The sequence below is a fragment of the Pelodiscus sinensis genome, chromosome 1, assembly GCF_052426305.1.
Source record: "Pelodiscus sinensis isolate ZL-2025 chromosome 1, ASM5242630v1, whole genome shotgun sequence".
Lineage (NCBI taxonomy): Eukaryota > Metazoa > Chordata > Testudines > Trionychidae > Pelodiscus > Pelodiscus sinensis.
Window position 1 is genome coordinate 83534911 of NC_143052.1, and position 26331 is coordinate 83561241.

Genomic DNA, 26331 nt, shown 5'->3' on the forward strand with positions numbered 1-26331 from the left:
ATCTGATAATCTGGCACCCCATGGGTCCTAAAGGTGCCAGATTATCGGAAATTTACTGTAGTTAAACCTTATTATGAACCTCTGATCTGTCGGAGCCTTGAACTCTATCTATTTACGTCAAAAAATTCATAAGCATGTGTCATATTTCTTTGTCCTAGTTTTAAGCAAGCCAGAAAAGCCAACCAAATGAGCTTGTGTAATAATTTAAAGATGTGCCTGTCACTAGACATTCTTCTTTGCAAGCAGATGTTATATCAGCTGCAGGTATGGATCTAAGTGTGCTTTCCCATAGTCAGTTCTTCCCTAAACATCACTCTGATTGCTCTGCTAATATTTATCCAGGCCGCTGGTGAATGTTGGAGATCCTAGTTCACTTTTTTTTTTAAATGCAATTCTGCTCTGAGCGGTGATGCTACTCCAGTATGCTCCAGTCACAAGGTAAAATTGTTTTTCTACCTGTCGTCCCTGAAAAATCAAACTGGAATCTACAAGTCAAGCTGGTGTCTTTTCTCACCTATCACCACCTCCAATAAAGGTCCTAAGAAGCCAAGCTTATGCCCTCAATGGCACTGGTGTAACACTGTCACCTTCACAGGGGTAGTAAAGACATAACTAATTAGTACTTAATAAAAAGATTCTTCTGAAAATGCCGAGGAGGAACAAAATCTGGCTGTGTCAGCTGTTAGAGCCAAAGAAGCGAAGCCCAGTTTAAAAGAATCCCTATTACCACAAGCGGTATATCTGATGACAAACAGGGTGCAGAGCTGATGAGGAGGAGAGTATCATTTTTACACAGCCCCTGGCAGAATTACCATTTTGTTGAAGTTGACACAATAAGCCTGTCAAATATATTTGAATCAGGGCCTGGTACCCTGTGGGGCTGAAGCTCTATGCATCAGGAATGGGGATGAGTGGACAGAGAGGTCCACTCTGCAGCAACATCAGCTCCCCACTCAGGGGTGGAGTAAGAATATTACAGCAGAAGTTAATGTTTACCTTGTCCTATTTATGCGGCTGCCTGCATAGAAGGGTTGTGCTGTCATGGCCACAGGAAGCACTGAAAGCTGAATGTGTGGCAGCACTGAGGCCTGGGTCCACAAAGGGACTTGGGCTTCCCAAAGCCGAGCACAGAAAGCCTAGATGATTACAAGACCACCACTGTGCTGCACAAACCTCGCATTAGGTGCCTCAGCTTTATCCGCAATGAATGCAGGGAGAGAGAGAGAGAGACATCTAAAAATGTGATCCACTAACTAGGGAGGGCCTGCATTGGCCAATGGGAGATGCTGACCAGGGTGTGTGTGTTATAAGCTCTGCCTCCTCATGGAGCTAGGTGCCCCGGTGAGGCATCTTTCTCTGTTCAGTGAGCTCCCTAGTTATTTGTTGCAGGAAGGAGTTAGGTGTCGGCTTCGCTCCTCGCAAAGTGACTAGAGGAGGAGGAGGAGAAGTAGATGCCACCCACCCCTGCCTCACCTGATTAACTTTTAGCCTAAGGTGTAGAAGACTTGCCTTGGATGTGGGAGATTCAGGTTCAATTCCATCTTGACTGGGAGGAGGGAGACCTGCTGCCCCATTCAAATCCCAGAGAGTGCAATAGGACATTCTGACATGGGAATTCCTCACCTTCTCTTGCTGAAGTCAATGGAGCAGAGGGATTTGATCCCAGGTTTAACACCTCTGAGGGGATACCCTACCCACCAAGCTGCAGTCATGTTTACTCTCTCTTTCTCTCGCTTAACGACTATTTATACAGAGTGGTAGAATACCTCAGTGGATCAGAGACTGAGTCTCCATGTGGATGTCTGATGAACCATGGAATTTCAGATCTTGGACTTGTAAAGCTATTGATGGCTCAAATCCCTTACTCACACCACCTTCCCTTCCAGATGGACAAACTGTGATCTCTCTCTCACACACACTTAAGAACACAAGAACGGCCATACTGTGTCAGACCAAAGGTCCATCCAGCCCAGTACCCTGTCTGCTGACAGTGGCCAATGTCAGGTGCCCCAGAGGGAGTGAATCGAACAGGTAATGATCAAGCGATCTCTCTCCTGCCATCCATCTCCACCCTCTGACAAACAGAAGCTAGGGACACCATTCCTTACCCATACTGGCTAAAAGCCATTGATGGACTTAACCTCCATGAATGTATCTAGTTCTCTTTTAAACCTGTTATAGTCCTAGCCTTCACAACCTCCTCAGGCAAGGAGTTCCATAGATTGACTATGCGCTGTGTGAAGAACTTCCTTTTATTTGTTTTAAACCTGCTGCCCATTAGTTTCATTTGGTGGCCCCTAGTTTTTATATTATGGGAACAAGTAAACAATTTTTCCTTATTCACTTTCTCCACACCAGGCATGATTTTATAGACCTCTATCATATCCCCCCTTAGTCTCCTCTTTTCCAAGCTGAAAAGTCCTAGTCTCTTTAATTTCTCCTCATATGGGACCCGTTCCAAACCCCTAGAATCATCGAATCATAGAATACTAGGACTGGAAGGGACCTCAAGAGGTCATCGAGTCCAGTCCCCTGCCCCCATGGCAGGACCAAATACTGTCTAGACCATCCCTGATAGACATTTATCTAACCTAATCTCAAATATCTCCACAGATGGAGATTCCACAACCTCCCTGGGCAATTTATTCCAATGTTTGACTACCCTGACAGTTAGGAACTTTTTCCTAATGTCCAACCTAAACCTCCCTTGCTGCAGTTTAAGCCCATTGCTTCTTGTTCTATCCCCAGAGGCCAAGATGAACAAGTTTTCTCCCTCCTCCTTATGACACCCTTTTAGATACCTGAAAACTGCTATCATGTCCCCCCTCAATCTTCTCTTTTCTAAACTAAACAAACCCAGTCCTTCAGCCTTCCCTCATAGGTCATGTTCTCTAGACCTTTAATCATTCTCGTTGCTCTTCTCTGGACCCTCTTCAATTTCTCCACATCTTTCTTGAAATGTGGTGCCCAGAACGTAACACAATACTCGAATTGAGGCCTAACTAGCACAGAGTAGAGCGGAAGAATGACTTCTCGTGTCTCGCACACAACACACCTGTTAATGCATCCCAGAATCATGTTTGCTTTCTTTGCAACAGCATCACACTGACGACTCATATTCAACTTGTGGTCCACTATAACCCTTAGATACCTTTCTGCCGTACTCCTTCCCAGACAGTCGCTTCCCATTCTGTATGTATGAAACTGATTGTTCCTTCGTAAGTGGAGCACTTTGCATTTGTCTTTATTAAACTTCATCCTACTTACCTCAGACCATTTCTCCAACTTGTCCAGATCATTTTGAATTATGACCCTATTCTCCTGATTAGTCGCAACCCCTCCCAGCTTGGTATTAGCTGCAAACTTAATAAGTACTTTCTATACCAATATCTAAATCGTTGATGAAGATATTGAACAGAGCGGGTCCCAAAACAGACCCCTGCGGAATCCCACTTGTTATGACTTTCCAGCAGGATTGTGAACCATTAATAACTACTCTCTGAGTACAGATATCCAGCCAGTTATGCACCCACCTTATAGTAGCCCCATCTAAGTTGTATTTACCTAGTTTATTGATAAGAATATCATGTGAGACTGTATCAAACGCCTTACTAAAGTCTAAGTATACCACATCCACCGCTTCTCCCTTATCCACAAGACTCATTATCCTATTAAAGAAAGCTATCAGATTGGTTTGACATGATTTGTTCTTTACAAATCCACGCTGGCTGTTCCCTATCACCTTGCCACTTTCCAAGTGTTTACAGATGATTTCCTTAATTACTTGCTCCATTATCTTCCCTGGTACAGAAGTTAAACTAACTGGTCTGTAGTTTCCTGGGTTGTTCTTATTTCCCTTTTTATAGATGGGCACTATATTTGCCCTTTTCCAGTCCTCTGGAATCTCTCCTGTCTCCCATGATTTTCCAAAGATGATAGCTAGAGGCTCAGATACCTTTGCCTTTCTAATCTTGCCCCTGAATTCCTGTGCTGTTTGCCTATATTCATCCTTTGTAATTTGTCCTACTTTCCATTTTTTATGACTCCTTTTTTATTTTTAGATCATGCAAGATCTCGTGGTTAAGCCAATGTGGTCTTTTGCCTTATTTTCTATCTTTCCAACACATCGGAATGGCTTGCTTTTGGGCCCTCAACAATGTCCCTTTAAAAAACTGCCAACTCTCCTCAGTTGTTTTTCCCCTCAGTCTCGATTCCCATGGGACCTTACCAATCAGCTCTCTGAGCTTACCAAAATCCGCCTTCCTGAAATCCATTGTCTCTATTTTGCTGTTCTCCCTTCTACCATTCCTTAGAATTGTGAACTCTATGATTTCATGATCACACTCACCCAAGCTGCTTTCCACTTTCAAATTTTCAACCATTTCCTCTCTATTTGTTAGGATCAAATCTAGAACAGCTTCCCCTCGGTAGCTTTTTCAACCTTCTGAAATAAAAAGTTGTCTCCAATGCAGTCCAAGAACTTATTGGATAGTCTGTGCCCCGCAGTGTTATTTTCCCTACATATATCTGGATAGTTGAAGTCCCCCATCACCACCAAATCTTGGGCTTTGGATGATTTTGTTAGTTTAAAAAAAAGCCTCATCCACCTGGGTAGGTGGCCTGTAGTAGACTCCTAGCATGATATCTCCTTTGTTTTTAATTATTTTTAGCCTAACCCAGAGACTCTCATCACTTCTGTCTCCTATGTCCATCTTCACCTCACTCCAAGTGTGTTCATTTTTAATGTATAAGGCAACACCTCCTCCCTTTTTTCCCTGTCTAGCCTTCCTGAGCAAGCTGTACCCTTCCATACAAACATTCCAATCATGTAGTATCCCACCAAGTTTCTGTGATGCCAACAATGTCTTAATTGTACTTATTTATTAGCACTTGCAGTTCTTCCTGCTTATTTCCCATACTTCTCGCATTTGTATATAGGCATCTAAGATCCTGATTTGACCTTGCCTCCCAGTTTTGCCCTAACCCTCCTTTTTCTCTGCCATTGTCTCCCACGCTCCCTCCCATTTCTGACCCATCTCCCAGGTCTCCATGTTCTCCACTTACCTGTGAGCTTTGCTCACCTGTCCCCGTCGAACCTAGTTTAAAGCCCTCCCCACGAGGTTAGCCAGTCTGTGTCCAAATAGGGTCTTTCCCCTCCTCAAAAGGTGAACGCCATCCCTGCTTAGCAGTCCTTCGTGGAATAGCATCCCGTGGTCGAGGAAGCCAAAGCCCTCCTGGCGACACCATCTTTGCAGCCAGGTATTCACCTCCAGGATGCACCTGTCTCTGCCTGGGCCCCTACCTTCTACAGGAAGGATCGAAGAGAATACCACCTGAGCTCCAAACTCCTTCACCCGTACTCCCAGAGCCCTGTAGTCACTCTTGATCCACTCAGTGTCACACCTTGCAGTATCATTAGTGCCCACATGGATGAGTAGCATGGGGTAGTAGTCAGAGGGCCGGATCATCCTCGACAATGCCTCCATAACATCTTGGATACAGGCCCCGGGCAGACAGCATACCTCCCGAGATGAAATGTCAGGGCAACATATGGGCACCTTCATCCCCCTCAGAAGAGAGTCTCCTAATCATTTTAGTTGCCCTTCTTTGAACCTTTTCTAATGCCAGTATATCTTTTTCGAGATGAGGAGACCACATCTGTACGCAGTATTCAAGATGTGGGCGTACCATGGATTTATATAAGAGCAATAAGGTATTCTCCATCTTATTCTCTATCCCTTTTTTAATGATTCCTAACATCCTGTTTGCTTTTTTGACTGCCGCTGCACATTGAGTGGACGTTTTCAGAGAACTATCCACGATGATTCCAAGATCTCTTTCCTGATTAGTTGCAGCTAAATTAGCCCCCATCATATTGTATGTATAGTTGGGGTTATTTTTTCCAATTTGCATTACTTTACATTTATCCACATTAAATTTCATTTGCCATTGTTGCCCAGTCACTTAGTTTTGTGAGATCTTTTTGAAGTTCTTCACAGTCTGCATTAACCTGAACTACCTTGAGCAGTTTAGTATCGTCTGCAAACTTTGCCACCTCACTGTTTGCCCCTTTCTCCAGATCATTTATGAATAAGTTGAATAGGACTGGTCCTAGGACGGGTCCTGGGGGGACACCACTAGTTATCCCTCTCCATTCTGAAAATTTACCATTTATTCCTACCCTTTGTTTCCTATCTTTTAACCAGTTCTCAGTCCATGTAAGGATCTTCCCTCTTATCCCATGACAACTTAATTTACACAGGAGCCTTTGGTGAGAGACCTTGTCAAAGGCTTTCTGGAAATCTAAGTATACTATACTGGATCCTCCTTGTGACCTCTTCAAAGAACTCTAAGGGTATGTCTACACTACCCTCCTACTTCGAACTACCCTCCTATGTCTACACTAGCCCGCTAGTTCGAACTAGGAGGGTAATGTAGGCATACCGCACTTGCAAATGAAGCCCGGGATTTGAATTTCCCGGGCTTCATTTGCATAAGCGGGGCTCCGCCATTTTTAAAACCCCGCTCGTTCGAACCCTGTGCCGCGCGGCTACACGGAGCACAAACTAGGAGTAACGGTAGTTCGAACTAGGAAACCTAGTTCAAACTACCTAGTTCGTGCCCCGTGTAGCCGCGCGGCACAGGGTTCGAACGAGCAGGGTTTTAAAAATGGCGGAGCCCCGCTTATGCAAATGAAGCCCGGGAAATTCAAATCCCGGGCTTCATTTGCAAGTGCGGTATGCCTACATTACCCCACTAGTTCGAACTAGCAGAGTAGTGTAGACATACCCTAATAGATTAGTAAGACATGATTTCCCTTAAGAGAAACTATGTTGACTTTTGCCCAACAAATTATGTTCTTCTATGTGTCTGACAATTTTATTCTTTACTATTGTTTCAACTAATTTGCCCAGTACTGATGTTAGACTTATCGGTCTGTAAGTGCCCTAGAGCCATTTTAAAATATTGGCATTACATTACACTTCCTCCTCCTTCCGCAAGCTACATTTCTCTCACATACACCCCTGCCTTTCCTCCTCCTTTGCCCCAAGGTAATCTTTTGCTTCAAATTTTGAACAAAAATGTGCAAGGAAGTTGGTTCTGGGCTTGACTGTATTTTATCTTCTATCCCTAGGCCATATTCTCTGGAAAACTGAGTTAGAGATGTTCCATTGGTAATGACACTGCAGGTATGCTCTGGACTCAGAGCTAAAATCCATGTACTGCACTGCAATGCAGGGGCATTGGAACAATTTTTATAGTAGCGGTGCTAAAGGCGGAAGCCATGTGTTTGGTTATTGCTACTTCAAGCTGAGGGGTGCTGCCGCCCTCCTACTCCTAGCACCCCTGCTCCAGTGTGCATATAGTGTGCAGTAGCTTTTCTGGTTTCTAAAGAAGCTATTAGAAACTCTCATCACACAAGACTTTTGAATTCACACTTGATGTGTAGAGTGTTTGAGGTGCATGATACACAGATTGAGATAAAACTATCAGACAGTTTTGCTCATGCTGGAATGCAGCATGTTTCAAAGGTCTAACTCAAGGAAGACAGAAGGAGGAAATCTAGCTTGATATGTTCCAGCCCTCAATTATTTCAACAGTGACAAAGGGAGAGAGAAATAAATAGCCACATTCATATACAAAGGGTGGTACAAAATGAAAACAATGTGTAAATAGAACAGAATCAAATATGGAATCCAATAAATAGCGAGCAGTAAGTTCCCTCTTTAATTTTGGGGTGGGGGGAGGTGGAATTTAGCAGCACTGCCCCCTCCAATGGACATGAATGCAACATTAATCTTGCCAACTACAACATGAGAATGGATTATATATTTATAAACAGCTGGTTTAGTCACACAAACAATTTATATTTTATAGGCATGCCATTGTTTGTTTGCTTTTTAAAATCCAGAAGGAAAAGGTAATCCAGTAATATTCTACCATTGCACTATGGAAAGTGTCCATTCTACATACTTTTAGTAAATAAGAATATTAGGCTAAATCAGACAGTGCTTTGCCTAAACCTTCACTGGCTTTAGTGGAAGTTTTGCCTCATTAAGGACTGTATGATTTGATACATTTCTAATGAAACTGGTTATTTCACATTTGATCTCAGTTGGCCAAATTTAGGGCAAGCATTAGCAAGTGCAAATCCACTGATGTCAATGGAGTTGCACCAATACAGGTGTATTTAGACCATTATTTTTAGCCTTTGGTGCGTCAGAAGTTGGTAAATTCAATCTAATCACTCAACAATTTGCCACCATATTTTTAATAGATGAGACAGCTACCCACACATGCTTCCTTTGTATCCCAGGAAGATACCATGTTGTATCATAATAGAACAATCTCCAATGAACACAGCATAGGAAAGAGTTTTCTCTGTACCAGATTTCATAGAACATTCAAGTTAGTCCTGGTCACTGTGATCAGTCCCAACACATTTATTCATTCTCAGTGAATCCAGGGAAAAGGCTGTGGGCGAAACAGGCCTCGATTCAGGAATGTGCTCCCTTCTATACTTTTCAATGTAAGGTTCAGCTACTTCCCAAACCTACAAGACAAAAAGAGCAACAGCAGAGTCAGAAGTGAAACCTTCAGGTTTAATGGGTTAACTGGTGGGGCTGGAACAGTCCCTCGCCTGCCAGGCAGGGGGCTGCTCCAGTCCCACAGGGAGTCCGTCATGGACAGGAGCTGCTCCCGTGCAGCCCCTGCCTATGGCAGACATGGGCACCCAACATACAGGGGCTGTTCTGGTGTCCTGCTGAGCAGCCTCTGTTTGTGGTGGGCCCAGGCACCCCACAAGCTGGAGGCCCCTTCCACTTGTCCCCTTTTAATTGATTAACTAGTTAAACAGTATGTTAGCCAATTAAACAGGATTTTACAACCCTATTTTAAATTAAAAGTTTCCTTTCCAAAGACTACAACTAAAATCACCACATATTTTCCTTCCAAGAATTAAATCATGCATGTGAAGGAAGGAGCTGGTTTGCCCCTGAACCCAATAGTCAAGGACCATTTTAAAAGAACAGCAGAGCTCTCCTTAAGGAGTGCACTGCTGCTCCAATGCTAAACCAACACCTGCCTTCTGCTCCACAAGCAGCCTGTGAGCTGCCTCAATGTCTGGGGCCATGAAGCGATCCTTTAGCCAGGGCCTGAAAGGAGACAAATTGATAATGTTAGCCAAACATTAACCAGCATCGTAGTCAGCAGGTCTTCAAAGCTGCAACCTCTGGGACAACGTTATTTGATTTTACCTTACAACAGAGCGCACAAGGTCATAGACTTTCTCCAATGGGGTGGTTGTTCTCAAGGGGCGTAGAAACTCAATGCCCTGGCAAGCTGCAAGAAGTTCAATGGCCAGCACTGGGAAACCAAACAGTGAAAGACAGGCGAGTGGGTTTTAGAGTGTACAACTCATTGTAAGTTTACATCTGGAGAATCTCTGAAGGGAGCTAGTTACACTTAACAATAAAGTGCTATGCAATGCTTAACTGAGGCGGTTGAATAGAAGACCCATTTAATAGATGGGAGAAACAGAGAGAGATTCAGACAGATACTTAAAACCAGTCTCTAATCTTGGGTGCCAAGATGTGCTGAGCCTGACTTTTCAAAGTGCTAAGTTAGTGATGGGCAATGTAGGCTAGTGAATGGCCCTCCTTCATCTCAGTGGGTCGCACGATTGTTGTAACCAAGACAGTCTCCTGGGATAGATTATTTTGCTAACTGCACATGTGTGAGTAGGATTTGCAGAGGGAGCCAATTGAACCGCAGAAGCACTTTGATTGGATGCAAAGGGAGCGCATGGCTGGCTGTCAATGTTGTGTGCATTCAGCACATACCTCACTTCACGTGCCCTGGCTCTCTGTGTGTGCCACGTTAGTAATATTGGTGGGAAAAACCTAGGCAGACAGAAACCAATGGAATCTGGCAACTCTGTGCATGGGCAAGAGTAAACAAAAGGTCTCAGCCACACATAGAACCCCAATGGGCTGCATGCGGCCCACAAGACGCAGGTTGTCCACCACTGTGCTAAGTGCTTAAAGTGCCCATTGTCTTCAACTGCCATGCTGGTTGCTCAGCACCTATGAAAACACCTCTAAAACTATAGCCCAAAACAGAGACATCCTAAATCAAAGCCTTTTTCCAGAACTAAATTAGATGTAGCAATGGGCCTGAGCTGTAGATTTCAGATCCAGTTTTGCAACTCCCCGGTGAACTAGGGTGTATGTCCAGAGCTGGAGTAATTCAGGCCCACCTCTCGTTAGTATAACAACTCTAGCAGAACTAAAAGATCTTGACACATATGTATTGGAAAAGCTTGCACGGTATCTGCCTGATTAGCCAGTGGCATTTATCCCTCACACAAGGGCCAAATTCTCCTAAGGAAAATATTATCTAAGATGCATTGTTTTCTCCAATTATACCTTCACTTTGCAGAATGCACAAAACGATAACACTTAGTATTTTTATAGATCTCCACAGCTTCAGAGAATATATAAACCCAGGTAAGAGCGAATTGTACATATTGGTTTTCATGGTACGTATTCTGTTCTTCCAACAATAGCTGAAATTTGTTATTTTTAAAAGTTCAGCTTTCACCTTTCAAGACAACGAAGAATGGAAGAATTTAGGCTTTGATAAGGGGTTTTGTTTTGGTGGAACACACTAATCTATATTCATCTCAATCATATTTCTGCCAGAAAGAAATTTAAGTAACTACTTAAGACAATATCTTAAAAGACTTCCTTAAAATGACTGAAGGGCCCTTAAAAAAAAGACTTCTAGAAAGAAAGGCATGTCATTTTAATCTAGTTCCAATATTGTAGATTTGTCTAAAATCAATGTCTTAATTTTACCTTGTTCAACATGTTCAATAACTTTCAATGCTTTGCGTGAAGCCCATCCGCCCATGGACACATGGTCCTCTGTAGCAGCACTGGTTGAGAGAGAATCCACAGAAGAAGGGTGGCACAAGGCTTTATTCTCAGAAACTGCAAAAGTCCAGTGTGAATAAATGGCGCACTATATGGACAAACAGACGCTAGAAATATGAGTCACGTCTAAAACCCTGCGATGAAGGAACCCAAACCATCTACAGTGAGTGCATGCCCCTGGGATGTCTTGACTGAGCCATCTGCAGTATCTAACACTGAAGTCATTTTGCCTCTAAAGACAGTAATATACATTGGTCATCAGATGCTGATGATAACCCAACTATATAAAGTTAAACATTACAGTCAAAGAAAAGGATTCATTTAAAAATCAACCAAGGGTCAGATCTTCAGTCCAGCTGCTCTGGGAGTGCAAAGCAGCTGCAACCCCCCCCCCCCCCCCCCCACTCCTCTGCTCTTGGCATCCTCCTGGGGACTCCCCCCAGTGTCAGAACATTCCCAAGAGAAACAAGGCATGGCCGGGCAACTCTAACACCCCTGAAATCCACAGCTGCTGGAATGGAGTCTTAGAGCAGCCAAGATGCCTTAATTTATGTCAGACCAGCCCCCAGCCTGTGACCAGGAAGTCAGGATGGAGGACTAGGAAGAGAAGCAGTCTCAGGGTATGTCTACACTACAGCGCTAATTCGAACTAAGTTAATTCGAATTAGCACAGCTAGACCTAAAAACTAGTTCGAATTAGCGTTTTGCTAATTCGAACTAGCATGTCCACATTGAGTGGACCCTGAACAGCGGTTAAGGATGGCCGGAAGCAGTGCCGGCAGGGTATCAGAGTAGGACTTAGAGCGTGGAGCTGCTGTCTCAGGCTAGCCGAGGGCTGTGCTTAAAGGGACCTGACCCCCACCCAGGACAGACAGTTCTCAGGGGTGCCCCGCTTGCAAAGCAGTCCTGGCTTGGATTGCCCGGAGTACCCACACTGGGCACATCACAGCACTCGGCCATCAGACCGGCTGCACTTGCCGCAGGCTGCCATCTGGGGAGAGGGGGTAATTGGGGGGCTGCAGGAGAGGTTCCATCCCCAGAAGCCCACAGAGCCAGCCCAGTCCTCCCCATCGGGGGCTCGTACCCCATTCCTCCCTCACCTCCTTCCACTTACCCCTCCCTAGCCCCCCTTCCTGATGTACAAAATAAAGGACAATTGTGTTCTAAAATAGAATCTCTCTTTATTGAACAAAACTGGGGGAGACTGGGAAAAGGAGGTGGGAGAGAGGAAGAGAGAGGGTGGCAGAGGGGAGGGCAACTACAATGATGAGGGGTTTGGAACAGGTCCCATATGAAGAGAGGCTAAAGAGACTGGGACTTTTCAGCTTAGAAAAGAGGAGATGGAGGGGGGATATGATAGAGGTCTCTAAAAGCATGAGTGGGGTGGAGAGGGTGCATACAGAAAAGTTCTTCATTAGTTCCCATAAAGAAGGACTAGAGGACACCAAAGGAAATGAATGGGTAGCAGGCTTCAAACTAATAAAAGAAAGTTCTTCACAAAGCAAATGGTCAACCTGTGGAACTCCTTGCTGCAGGAGGCTGTAAAGGCTAGAACTAGAACAGAGTTTAAAGAGAAGTGAGATCAAGTCATGGAGGTTGGGTCCATGGAGTGGTATTAGCCAGGGAGTAGGAGTGGTGTCCCTGCCCGAAGTTTGTGGAAGGCTGGAGAGGGATGGCACGAGACAAATGGCTTGGTCACTGTCTTTGGTCCATCCCCTCCAGGGCCCCTAGGGTTGGCCGCTGTCGGCAGACAGGCTACTGGGCTAGATGGACCTTTGGTCTGACCCAGTACGGCCATTCTAAGCTCAGGGCTCAGGGTCAGGGATCTCAGTGGACCACCTTGATTTTCATGCAAACCTGCTCCTGGGTGGCCAGGCTGGCAGCTCTCCTGCCCTGGACGGCTGCTTTCCTGTGCCTAGTGCGGAGGTCGTGGACGAGGTCCACGATGTCTGCACTGGACCAGGTGGGTGCCCGCCTCTTGCGGTCCTGGGCAAGCTCCCGGGAGTCGCCAGCCTGGTCCCGGGAAGAGGGAGAGGGCTGGGGGGCATTGGGTGGCTGGCTCGAGCCGTGCCAGGTGCAGGGTCTGCTGGCTGGGTGCTGGCAGGCTTGCACCTGGCACGGGCACCGTAGCCAGCCCGTGCCCCTTTTAAGGGCTCCGGGGCCGGGAGGGGGGCATACGAGTTTCCCTGGTGGTGCCCAGAGTGGCCACCAGGGAAAGCTGGGGAGGGCTAGCCTCCCACTAGTTCGAATTAAGGGGCTACACACCCCTTAATTCGAACTTGTAAGTTCGAACAAGGCTTAGTCCTCGTAGAATGAGGATTACCTAGTTCGAACTAAGCGCTCCGGTAGTTCGAATTAAGTTCGAACTAGCGGAGCGCTAGTGTAGCGCCTATCAAAGTTAATTCGAACTAACGTCTGTTAGTTCGAATTAAATTTGTAGTGTAGACATACCCTCAGAGTTACTCTGTGCAGTAGAAGGGGCGATAACCATTTTGCCTCTCTCAGTCAGAAGGCCGACCCAGTATCTCTAGCTCCAAACCAGAGAGTCTGAGGTCCAAGATGAGGCAGCACCATTGAGGACTGAAAGCCACCTGAGCCTGTTAAGGCCTCATCTCCAGCACTGTTAGGCATGCTAAAGTCTCACCAGAAACCAAGCTGGAATCAGCAGTCTCATCTGATACACGCCGCCAGTTGAAACACTAGCCGCTTGCCTAACCTTCTCAGATTTGATCAAGAAGTTCACCTGTCTTTGGGTCACTTTTTGTTTCTGCATTTCTGCAGATGGAATCCTATCTGAAACACGCCTTCAATATACTACCCAACTGAGAAAACTGTTCTAAACTGCACAGCACCAGCCCGCTACTGCTCCACAGAACTATCGGAATAACAAAGCATGCTGTGACCAAAGGGCCAGAGATCAGGAACTGCATGGTAGAAGTCAGAGTTTTCATCAGGACTCTGGGCATTCTTGGGACACACAATATTGAAGATGCGTAGAAGGCTGAGTCCTACCCATAGACAAAGTTTCACGTCTGTCATTCTGCTGATCCAAGCTAGTGAAAGAAGTGGGCTCCTGCCTCTGGGGACTTGCACAGGAATCACATCCTTTTAACAGGACTAGTGGTGAGGTCTGCGAGAACCACCTCACCTCCAGTATACACCATTTGACAGATAAGTGGTCAGCAACAGCCTTCTAGTATCACTCCTTTTCAAAACTTTATCTATTTCTGAGAGGTCAGAAGACCACAATTACCTTACACTGCAGCTCTTTTTGGCTTAGGCCTTGTCTGCATTACTGCAGACCATCAACCTAAGTTATGCAACTTCAGCCACATGAAGTCAATGTACTTGGGCCTGCTTGCCATGGTATCTTCATTGTGCTAAGTTGACAGCTGACGCTCTCCCATCAACTCTGCTTACTCTTCTCATTCTGGTGGAGTACTAGAGTCGATGGGAGAGTGCTTGGCAGTCAATTTATTGTGTCTATATCAGACATGATTAATCTAGCCCTTCTGGATTGATCAGTGCCCCCTGATCCAGCCTACAGTGAAGACATGCCCCCAAAGGGAGAGGGCAACATTGGGGATCTACACCAGCAATTTACTTTTAAAGTATCAAGTCCAAGCTCTCTGAACAGATTGGTTCACACTAGAGTGCAAACAACCAGATTCATATTCCAGACCAAGGTACAGTTGACCAGTTCATGAAGCTATCCCTGGTCTACCCATTGGGTCACCCTACAGTGGAGAAGAGACTGTCCAAGCCATTCATGGCGAAGAAGAAATCAATGATTCCGGTTTAGAAGGTGGAGAACATGACACAATGGTCAGAAGAATTATCAAAGCCTCGACAGGTGAAGCCCGCCATAAAGTTATCTTAAGCGTCCCTACAGATGTGGTACATAAATTGATATCACCCCAAAAGGGCTTTCTTATGACCTCTTGGACAGGGCATAAGGTGTGTGATACCTGGTATGCACCAGAAGCAGTCTCATGTATGCACCTCTGTATGAATCAGGGGTCATACAAGTCTGAGATAACAGTGCCCAGAAAAGCATTTACTGTATTTTGGATGTTTGCATCTGGTTTGTTTGCAGGGTATAGATCCCTTGGTAGGCTGGGGACGTCAGAGAAACAGCTCCCAGCAGCTCCTACCTAGCAGAGCACAGACTCAGACTGGAACTCCAAAGGAGACTGCCTGTCCTTGGGGAAGGTGGGGGGAAGGACAGCCTGTGGAGTCTGTCTGACATGTCTGGGATAGTAAGAGCAGACCCTGGGAAAGCTTGCACATGGGCTGGGCCACGTGAGCTGAGCCAGGCAGGTACCCGTGACCAGGATGAGAGCTGGCTGCAGGGAGTCTCCTCCTACCTGAAACAGTCTCACATTTGCTCTGTGCAGCAGAAGGGGAGACAGGCAGCCATTTTGATGCTCCCCAGGAGAAAGACTGAGCCAGACCTGAGTCCTGAGATACTGCTGCCACCGTGAGCAATGAAAGCCAGCTAAGCCCATAGGCCTCTCCTGCATTGGGATCACTGCTGTTGTGGGATTGGTGAAGGCCTCATTCATTTAACATCCTTTATTCCTTTGCTTGCTCTTGACCGCTCTTAATTTACTCCCCTCTCGTCTGCGAGTAAATGGCTGTGTGATGTGTTAGACTTACTGCACCTGCCAATTGTAATAAGCTAGGACTCATAGGGCTTGTTATTGGTTTCTGTACTGAAGGGGAACTGATTTAATGTGGGACTGTGGTGCTTAACCCTTCCCAAACTCAGACTCCAATCCTATGAAGATTTCAATAGGATTACTTAAGTGCTTAAATCAGAACATCATTTGTAATAAGCTCTCTTGTTAGTATTGCTTAGGCCTTCATGTACTCACCCAGGGCTGCTGCTGTGCAGTGCGCAATCATGAAGCCAGAGTTCAGACCGCCCTCTGTTACTAGAAATGCAGGCAGCTCACTGAGAGATGGGTTGCAGAGTCTTTCAATCCTTCTTTCACTAATTGCAGCAAGTTCATGAACACCAATTGCCAGGTAGTCCAGAACCTATGAGAGAATCTCTTGATGGAATCAGCTGTTTGAGGGGGGAGGATGGCTTTTTAGTTTCAGAAAATAAGTTAATATTTCTCCAAATGCTTAGTTACCTTTGCTGGGTATTCACCATGAAAATTTCCTCCAGAAATGGTCTCACCCCTTTCAGCAAAAACCATCTTTAAAGACTTGTTAAGGTGTGAACATGAATGAAGAATTGCTGAAATACCACACGTCTCTGGGTAACCAGAATATCCTATTTGAAAGGAAGAATTGATGCACAACTGCATATGCACATAGATGCAGCTCGCACTTCTGCATGGTCAATTGTCAGAAAATATCGAACAGTGCCCAGCTCTTCCACCATACAGACACAGCTGAATGGTGTATTTTTAAAAAATAGACTGGCCAATCAGCAGGTGAAGCTTGTAATAAATGCAAAGTCCCTCTGAACACAGTTTCTAATATAATTTTCAATTGCTGGTGGAGTTCTCGCCAATGCAGGTGAAATTTTATATATAGTGAGCAAGATGACACTCGGTTATCAGCTAACACAAAGGAGCATCTGTTGCACATATCTTTATGATTAAAGAGTGGAATTCATTGTTGTTCAGAGCACCAATACAAGGTATATACACAGAGCTCCTGGTGCATAGCTCTTGTACTTACCCTTTATAGAATTCAAAATGCGTTCTAGAACACAAGTTTTACTACCCATGAGCCAATCTGGTGTCAACTGACAAGTCACTGTCAACCTTCAAATCCAGCTGCCTGCCAAAGTTTCAAGTTGTCCCTATAAACATGGAAGCCTTAATCCAGCAAAGCACTTAAAATGTGTGCTTAACTTTAAGGAAGAGTAGCCCACTGACTAAGTACAAAGGTAAGCGATTACATGGATCAGGCCCATACTTTCTGCTTTATGAGGTAATAGTTATTTAGGAGGGGGAAAGTGACCAAACAAAATTTTATTAAGAAATCAGAAAGATACAGGATTGTCTGTTGCACTGTTAATTTCAGTTGTTATTATGTCCTTCACAAAAGCTATTGTGTCATTTACCACGCCATGGACCTAAAAGAAACAATAGCAATTAGCCACAAGTCACACATATGCGTAGTTTGCTCTCAAGACACGTATCTAATTCTCCTTTCTGGAAGCATGCTTCTATCTTGTCCGCACTCTCAGACTTTGCACCCTCACAGGGATACAGACCTTGATTTGATGTGATAACCAGGGAAATTGCTATTGTGGAATGTTGGGAGTACTGCATTCATTAAAGATTTGTCTTACTATGATGATGGCATTATACAAGAATGATGGCAATATAAATGTATATTTCTTTATGTGTTTGGGTTGTGTCCCCTCATGCTTCAGTCATGTGTACAACCTCTACCTGATCCAATTATTCAAAGTTCAGCTAATTGCTCAGTGTACAGTAGGTATTAAGGAATTGTAACTTAGCTTGGGAACCCTAATTCTTTAGTGTGTACACAGGCAAATCTCCCACCAATTTTGCCTGGTTTGCTTGAGTTGATATAAGATTGAATTCCTCAAAAGTTAAAATTACTGCTGTATACAAGATCTAGGAACTACTTATGTCTCTCTCAAGCCTTGTGGAAAAACATAATTGCATTATTTAAAAGGAGACAACTAACACTTAACTGACTGGGATTGGGATACATTTCACTGCTCCCAGTCTATCCCTATATCAGGGAGTGGGAAACTCATTTTACCTGAGGGCAACAGCGTAGCGTATAAGCATCCTGAACTCTGTCACAAAATCTGTGACTCTCTGCAAAAACAAAAGCAAGATTTCTTATAAGAAAAGGCCACATATCACTGGTGTAATTCCCTGTTGGTCTTGGAAATCAAACAGGTGACCTGCAAGGCAGGAAGCAAAGCTGTTTCACCTGCTATTTCTGATGGATGGTGGTCAGAGTCTAAAAGTGACCTAAATCGGAATGCCACTTCAATCTGTCCCCGATGTGCACGTACTTCATGGATATCTATTAAAACAAACCAAAGGGCATTACTCTTGCTTTCCCCTCTCCAAAAGCTAAGAGAAAGCGAACACAGAAAAATCAGCACCAACCCGTGTCAAAGGCTCTAGTTGTGCCCTTCAGGACTTCAAGTGTTAGTGCAGCAACTATGTCAGCCTGCCGAGCAATAGCACTGGCTCTTTCCACTGCTTCACATCCCAGAGAGGAGATCATCTGGGTTCCATTAATAAGAGCCAGACCCTTCAAAGAGACAGCATGTGTTTATTTTAAATGAACCGTCACATGCCATTGTACTTTTCATAATTACATGAGTCAGTTAAAGAAAAGCCTTTCCTAACATGCCTGGATTGCAATTAAATGAATCATTAAAAGGGTCGGAGATGCTTTGGTTTCTGCTATTTGGTTATTTTTCGATACAGTTAAGCCATCAGTTACTTTGAAGCTGTTATGTCCCCATGTCGCCTAACTAGGAGTTGTTTCCCAATAGGTAGTTTCACTAGCAAGCCAGTTACAATGGCTATGACTGTTGCTCACCTAAATGGGTTTCTGGCATAGGTTTGAAAACCTAGAAAAACTAGATATACAGCTAAGGTCTGAAGGACTTTTCTGGCCATCCCAACACGACTCTTTTGAAAGTCATCTGCATGTTGTGAGTAGTAGGACTACAGGAGAAATCACTGGCAATAATACACATTAAGGATTGTCATGTGAAAAAGGACATGGCAAACACTTTCATTTGTCCCCCATGTGGGTCCTAGGACAACTATATATAGGTTAATATAAACATTTACGTTACTGAAGTAAAAGTGGAGGTACTTTTCCTACAATAGAACAGCATGTGACATCATTGCTCTAAGGCAAACATTTACTTTTAACTGTTAGTCACTATATAAGATTCTACCATGTGTGAGGTTTATTTCATGTTAATTCCAACTTTTTTAAGGCTACAGGATAGCTTTCTTTTTTCTTGTTATTTGTCTTTGTAAGAGTAAGCCTTTAGCCTTCTACTGATTTTTGACCAAAGAATTAATTCAGCTCTAGACATGAAGCAGCTGAGGTCAGGAAAAAAACCCCACCAAAGCAAGGAAACTTTAAATAGAAGGTGGAGATTCTGTTTTAACTCCCCTTGTTCTAAAGCTCACTCAAGATATGGAAATCTCCATTGGCTTCAGTAGGCTTTGAATCAGGCATCTTGCTGCATGTACTGTAGATATTACAATTACTATGGTTCAATATTAGTGGTCTCAAGAGCACAGGAATACCTACATACCCACATAAACTCACATGTAGATTCTTAGTAAGATTTTATCAGTGTGGGTTCTTATTTAACAGATTAATACACCTAGGCTGTGTCTACACTGGCCACTTATTCCGGAAAAGCAACCGCTTTTCCGGAATAACTTGCCAGCTGTCTACACTGGCCACTTGCTTTTCCAGAAAAGCAATGACGATCTAATGTAAAATCGTCATTGTTTTTCCAGAAAAACTATGCTGCTCCCGTTTGGGCAAAAGTCCTTTTCCGGGAAAACTGTTCCGGAAAAGGGCCAGTGTAGACAGCCCAGTAGTCTTTTCCGCAAAAAAGCCCTGATCGCGAAAATGACGATCGGGGCTTTTTTGCGGGAAAGCGCGTCTACGTTGGCACGGACGCTTTTTCGGAAAAAGTGCTTTTCCAGAAAAGCATCCTGCCAATGTAGACACGCTTTTTCCGGAAATACTTATAACGGAAAACTGTTCCGTTTTAAGTATTTCTGGAAAAGGGTGCCAATGTAGACGTAGCCCTACATAAATAAGCATTTGTACCAAATTGATGCTAGTTACTGCTTATTAAATATCACAAAATGTGTTTCTTTCTGACATCTACCAACACAAGAGCATTCTGATCCCTACAGTGCAGGATAAATCCATTTGAATTACAAAGATTTCACATTAATAAAAAACAACAAAATCCATCTTATGAAATAAGGACTTTTCTGAACACAGTATTTCTGATGACAGCCAGCTGAGATGAGCCTCAAGCAGTATAATGTCAGTTTAATGGAATAGAAAGCAGACAGGTCAGTTCTGTAGACTTTAGAGCAGTGTACTACAGCAGGAGGAGGATTATTTTCACTGGTTTAGTTGCCATGGAAATGGGATGTGTCCATACCGGCTCTACACCAATTTAGTTTCCACTGATGCAGACTTCCCTAATATGGGAATAGGGATAATTTCCATCAATGAATGTTCAGGAAGCCACTGATAGTATAAAGTATCTGAGGATGAATGGCAGTTCCCAGTGGAACTTTCATATATAAGCAAGAACTACATTTTACCCTGGGCTGAAACTTTGTACACAGCATTTCTATAAATTGGCACAGTTGAACTGAATCACATGTAAACAGGAATTGAAACGGAAACGTTAACATACCCTTAGAGACTACAGTAGAGGGTATGTCTACACTACCCCGCTAGTTCGAACTAGCGGGGGTAATGTAGTCTTCCGCAGTTGCAAATGAAGCCCGGGATTTGAATTTCCCGGGCTTCATTTGCATGAAGCCGGCCGGCGCCATTTTTAAATGGCGGCTAGTTCGGACTCCGTGCCGCGTGTAGCTGTGCGGCACGGAGTCTGAACTAGCCGGCATTTAAAAATGGCGCCGGCCGGCTTCATGCAAATGAAGCCCAGGAAATTCAAATCCCGGGCTTCATTTGCAACTGCGGATGACTACATTACCCCCGCTAGTTCGAACTAGCGGGGTAGTGTAGACATACCCTAATGGACTCCCTGTAACCAATCAAGAATTGGATAACCTTCTAGAATTGGAGTTAAAATAATCATTCATTCATCTCACTCTTAAAATACAGGCAACATATGCATTAAGCAACTACTGATTGGCTAGGCTTGGTTTTCATTACCTCCTTTGGTTTCAAGGTAATTGGTTTCAGGCCATGGGCTTGCAGCACCTGTAAAGCAGTTTATTCAACAGGGTGTTATTGAAAAATATCTTTCAATACATCGATTGGACAAGTTTGCTGACTGCATACAACAATCTGTTTGATTTTATGCTAATGAGCATTTTGGAATATTTCATAGTAAAGGGAGAGTGCTATGCACTGACATTTAGAACACTCTTTTGACTTGGCTGCCTGAACTAATGCTTGCTCTGTACTGTCATACAAGATACCCAGCCTTCAAAAGTCCAATGCTGCCAAATATTCGCATTACAAGAAAGAGGCATGCAAAATCCAAAAGGATAAAAAATGTTTTGAATCCATTGCACAGTTCTGATGAAAACATTTCCCTTTGCTCTCATAACACACTTAGCCTACCCAAAGCCAACTGAAAGAGATGGACAAAGAAGTCCAGTAGACAGACACATTAATCTTACATATTTAGCATCAGCCCAGCCACTCTTTGGGGACCACATCTTTCCTTCTCCTATTAACCCCAAAGCAAGATGAGATAGAGGGGCTAAATCTCCACTGGCTCCAACCGTCCCTTTCTCAGGGATATAGGGCAGGCAGGATGCTGGGAAGAAATCAGAAATCAGATTCTGGTTAGAGCCTCTCCTTGAAACACCAAGACACAAGCATATGAATCTGCCCCACTTGTCTTGAAGTGACATAGCGGAATAGCAATGGGAAAGCATCACCTCCCTCCCCGTTGCAAATGGGCATTTGTCAATAGTTCCTAAATTAGCTGTAGTTTAAAAATAAACCATTTGTTTCTGGCCAACCAATCAAAATGCAGTAAGCCTGCCATAGGATTAAATGTTTAGTTTGACTTAGTCCCCCAAAGGCTCACAGTTAAGGTTGAAATTCCAGCTTCACTATAGGAATGGGAGAATTTCAGCTGTGGCACTACATCTGACAGCCATTGGTGAGGTCACAAGAATGGCTCCCACTTAGCTCATCTTAGTTAAAATAGAAATGGAAGGCTGGAAGATACTTCAAGAAGTTTCCGGGACTCTCTTGCTATATCATTTCCAAGCCCCTCCCCAGATCTCTAAGAGCCCCTTCCTGTGCCCCCCCCCATGTCCCAGAGCCCATCCATGTCCACCCACCTCCCAGGGAGTCCTCCAGCCTCCCAGATCCTCTCTCTTTTTCTTGATCGTCTGAAAGAGAGGTCTCAGTGCAGGGAGGGTTGGGATATTTCAGGGGTCAATTCTTCACTATCGCCACCCATCCTAGCTTCCTCCAGTTTATTGGAGCATTTGCATATTAACCTCCTGCATCCATAACCCACCTTGCCTGGGGCTGGGCAGGGGCACTTGAATATTGGAGATGCTCATTAGTGTGGGGAGAAAGCTACCCTTCTGGAACCCTCATGTCATTGTCTCATTGGTGTAAGGTTGCAGGGGGACAATCTGTATTACTCTAGTCCCCTCTTCTCCTTTCTGAGGCTTTCAGGTCACCATGCTCCCCTGCTACAAGTCCTCCGGTGCCCTCCTGTCACTGCTCCTCTCCCTAGGCTACTAAACCCTTGTGGAGAGCCCAGAGAGGCACTGGGGGCCAGGGAAACAAGCGGGGAGGCTGGGGAGGCTACAAAATGCCCAGGGGCACTAAAATGCAAGTTTGCCCAGGGAGCAATTTTCCCTAAGGCCAGTCATGGCTTTAGCGCCTATGCTACTACAGCTGATATTATTGAATATTTGGAGACTCAAGTATCTCAGATCACTTTAAAGCATGACAAACCATTCCCACCCCTCCAGCCCCAGCCCTTCTTGGCAAACTTTTTGGCTTGGCCACCAAACTGAAACTATTTGTTCAGCAAAGGATAAAGCAATAGCTGTATTAATTTCTAAAATATCCTTTTACCATTAAATGCTTCAATAACTTGCTGGAGAGTTTCCAGTGAAATTCCACTGTATCCTTTGGCTAAGACATTGATCCTGAGAGCTAAAAGCATGCGAGATCTCTCTGGGCTCAAAGGTTTCCCAACACCTGCAGTGACAACAGTTTCAAGGTTACAAATCCTAATTCTAAGAGTTGTGGAAGAGAAATCAGTTTTTTCATTACCTGCAGAATGTGACCGAACTAAATTCACTTGAAGTTCCCTACAAAGAAAGAAAAGTCATTTAAAAACTAAACAATTTGCAGTGTTCAAAAATGGAAAAAGTTTTTTACAAAATTGAGAAAAAACGTCAAAATATTCATCTCCTCTTAATAAGAAAAATGTACTAAAATGTACACTGTGCAAATAATAAAGATCTACGTTGTACACCCATTTTCTAAATTAAAGAAGGAAACAGATACAACATACTTGAGTTTGCTAGTTGGAATAACAGTTCGAGCAAACTTCCCAAAGCCAGTGGTTATTCCATAAACAACTGAAAAAAACAACAAAAAATATTTCAGATAAAGAGGCTAAATAAAGTAATCTAAAACTGACAAAAATGGAGTTAAAAAAGAAAAAAAAATACCAGTCTGTTCTTTTACAATTTTTTCAATCACCTCTCTTGATTGTCTAACTTTATCTTCAGCTTCAGGAGTGAGCTAGAAAAGCAACATTATTAATATTAATTCAATGTGAAAGCCAATTAAATAAAATGTGTTGAGGATTGGATTCTTCCAAAATCTTTACCTTGATTTTGTAGAGTCCCTTTCCTAAATTGACCAAGTCCTTTGTTGTTAAACTGCGCCCATCTAAATAAATATACTACGCAAAAGAACTGCATATTAGTGAATGACATCTATATGTAAGCCGTTTCCAACAATCACATCTAAATAAAAATATAGTGAAAGCTTAATAGTGAATTTTGTTAGAACAGAGTTCAGTCCTGTTCTCTTTCATACAAACAAAACTCTGTCAGAGAAGTATTAACAAAATATAGGTAACAACTAAAAACTAGAGGTAACTACTTAAGCAGTGATTATGGACGTTCCTGCAAACAGTGCAGAGCATAGTACTTATGCCGTAGTTCACTGAGGTTACTCACAGCAATAGGATTTACTACCAAATGTAGTACTTGTTTGCAGGAACTTACTGAATCCTACTGAAAACATAAATAGCATATGTCACAAACAACAATTCCATTTGAAAAGTTCTGTGGGGTCTCCCTCTGTGTGATGGGCAAATAAAAAAAAATAGGTTCTCTCTGGATACTGCCATTTTCCCTGCTCTGACAGGATTTCACTCTACTTGACCTTCTAACATGAAAAGCTACTGAAATTGGAGCACATTTTAATAAGATCATTATTATTGGAGCCATACCTTTTCTGGTTCTTGATATTTGCTATATCTGAAAGGAAAATCAAGGGCATTCAAACCACACACAAATAGCTGCCATTTGATTAGAGTTTGTGAAGGCAACCCTTTGAAGTAGGGGAAAGTTATGAAAGTGATATGTATTTTCAATTTTTGCAAACTTAATTACAAAAAGTAAACAAAATAATGCTTAATAAAGGATACAAATAAATTCCTTCTAGCTTAGATAGAATGAAATCTGGAGACGCTACATCTCCTTCTATAACTAGGAGAAATAATAGGAAAACAAACAGAATGAATTTTTTTCCCCATAGAAATTTCTTCATTAACCTCAAAAATCAGTGACCAGAATTCTAAATTGCTGCCAAATGTATGTAAATGTCTTAAACATACACTAAAATAGTTTGCATACATAAAAATCCTAAAACGTCTTTACAAAAATCCCAAACCTGTAGCCTAACACTTTGTATAATCTCACCCAACAGTATGACACATCATAAAACGTAGAACGCTTTCTTCTAGAATCTGAGTTTTGCAAGTTAGTATTTTTCTTAAGTCTTTTTGATCCATCACAGAAATATAAAATTTCAAGATAATAAACCCACACACTTTGGGTCTCCTGTACAAATGCAGTTACCATATCATTTCTCATTGCACGTTTGCTTACCAACTTCAACAAACTCATTGTCTTCTAATGTATCTTCCAAAGTATCATCATGATCCAGCAAGCCAAGGCCTTTGCACCTTCGAACACAGAATTTCACTTCTTCCACAGAGTTAAAGCCCCCATTATCAGGCTTGTTTTTCATGTAACGTCTCACAGCTTCTTTCCCCAGCCATCTCACTGTGTTAGTGCCTGTTTGGCAAGGCACAGCCAGCCATTCTCCTCGGACATGCACTGTGTACCTTGGCATGCTTCTGTCTACAGTTGTCTCTCCACTGAAGGCAACTATAGCTTGAAAAAGCTTTTTGTTTCTCACATTATAGCCTAAAGAACAGCACCTGACTGGATTCTAACGTCCCAATCAGAAAAAGGCAAAAATTCCCTCCCCCCACCAAAGGTCTGCACTTTTACAAATAAGTTAGTATATTTAACAAGTTTTATCTACTCAAAAGCCAAACCTGGCAGCAAACTTTTTCCTAGACAAGGGATGGAAAACTGCTGGCACAGGAGTTATCTTTCGAGATTATGCAAAGAAAGTAGGCCCGGCTCCTTCAAGGTATCATGGTACCTCTATACAGGCAGTCCCCGAGTTTCGCGGATCCGATTTATGTCGGATCCGCACTTACGAACGGGGCTTTCTCGCCCCGGAGCTCGAAGGCAGCAGGACCGCCCAGAGCGCAGTGGTCCCGCCACCTCGACCTCCAGGGCGAGAAAAGCTGCTCCGGGTGCCCCTGGTCTGCTGGGGACCGTCTCCAGCAGACCAGGGACACCTGGAGCAAAGCCGGGGAGGCGGAGGGGTCCCGCGCCTCTGAGGCTTTGCTCTGGCAAAGCTGGGGAGGCACGGGACTCTGCCGCCGCTGCGGCTTTGCTCCTGGTGTCCCTGGTCTGCTGGAGACAGTCCCCAGCAGATCAGAGGCACCGGGAGCAAAGTGGCAGCGGCGGCGGAGTCCCGCGCCTCTGAGGCTCTGCCAGAGCAAAGTAGGAATAAGATCCTCCAGAAAAGGGTGCTTTTTCCGGAGGATCGGGGCCAGTGTAGACACTCTTTTCCGGCTTTTCTAAAAGCCGGAAAAAAGCGGCGGACATTTTTATTTAAATGCCACGGGGGATATTTAAATCCCCCGCGGATTTCCCTATTACGATCTCTGAAATTACCATGCCCTTTTCGGAAAAGGGGCCAGTGTAGATGAGCCCATAATGTTTATATGCCATGGTTTCAAGTTCCATGCACAATCAACTTTTCTTCCAGGATTATTCTAAAAACTGAACTATTTGAAGTCAGCAAGAAATAACTATTGTTATTTGTAACACTGTTATTTGTACTTTCTATAAAGAGTGTGTCTACACTGCACCCTTACCTTGAAATAAGCTATGCAATTTGTGAGTTACAGGAATGCCAGAAGAGTATATACAGGCAGTCCCCGGGTTACGTAGAAGATAGGGACTTGTAGGTTTGTTCTTAAGTTGAATTTGTATGTAAGTTGGAACTGGTACATATTGTAGGGGAAACTCTAGCCAAACAT

General features: G+C 43.8%; 1 protein-coding gene across 5 annotated transcripts; it reads right to left on the reverse strand.

The window, feature by feature from the left end:
• Positions 1-7582: 7582 nt before the first annotated feature.
• Positions 7583-25107, reverse strand: HAL (histidine ammonia-lyase). 5 transcript variants are annotated; one of them, XM_006118285.4, is made up of 20 exons: positions 24815-25105; positions 24352-24412; positions 24154-24181; positions 23524-23598; positions 23363-23435; positions 23203-23269; positions 22959-22996; positions 22758-22883; positions 21329-21468; positions 20856-20903; positions 18056-18203; positions 17874-17969; positions 17697-17755; positions 16954-17034; positions 16079-16144; positions 15815-15980; positions 10860-10994; positions 9258-9366; positions 9086-9155; positions 7587-8554 (listed from the first exon to the last, which is right to left on the reverse strand). In XM_006118285.4, the coding sequence occupies exons 1-20, from the start codon at positions 25059-25061 to the stop codon at positions 8411-8413; spliced, it is 1977 nt and encodes a 658-aa protein (XP_006118347.2). In that variant the 5' UTR covers positions 25062-25105; the 3' UTR covers positions 7587-8410. The 5 variants fall into 5 exon arrangements, with proteins under 5 accessions (XP_014426574.2, XP_075789828.2, XP_006118347.2 ...); XM_014571088.4 differs by lacking the exon at positions 24352-24412 and having other exon boundaries at positions 7583-8554; positions 24154-24254; XM_014571089.4 differs by lacking the exons at positions 24154-24181; positions 24352-24412 and having other exon boundaries at positions 7588-8554; positions 24815-24979.
• Positions 25108-26331: the final 1224 nt, after the last annotated feature.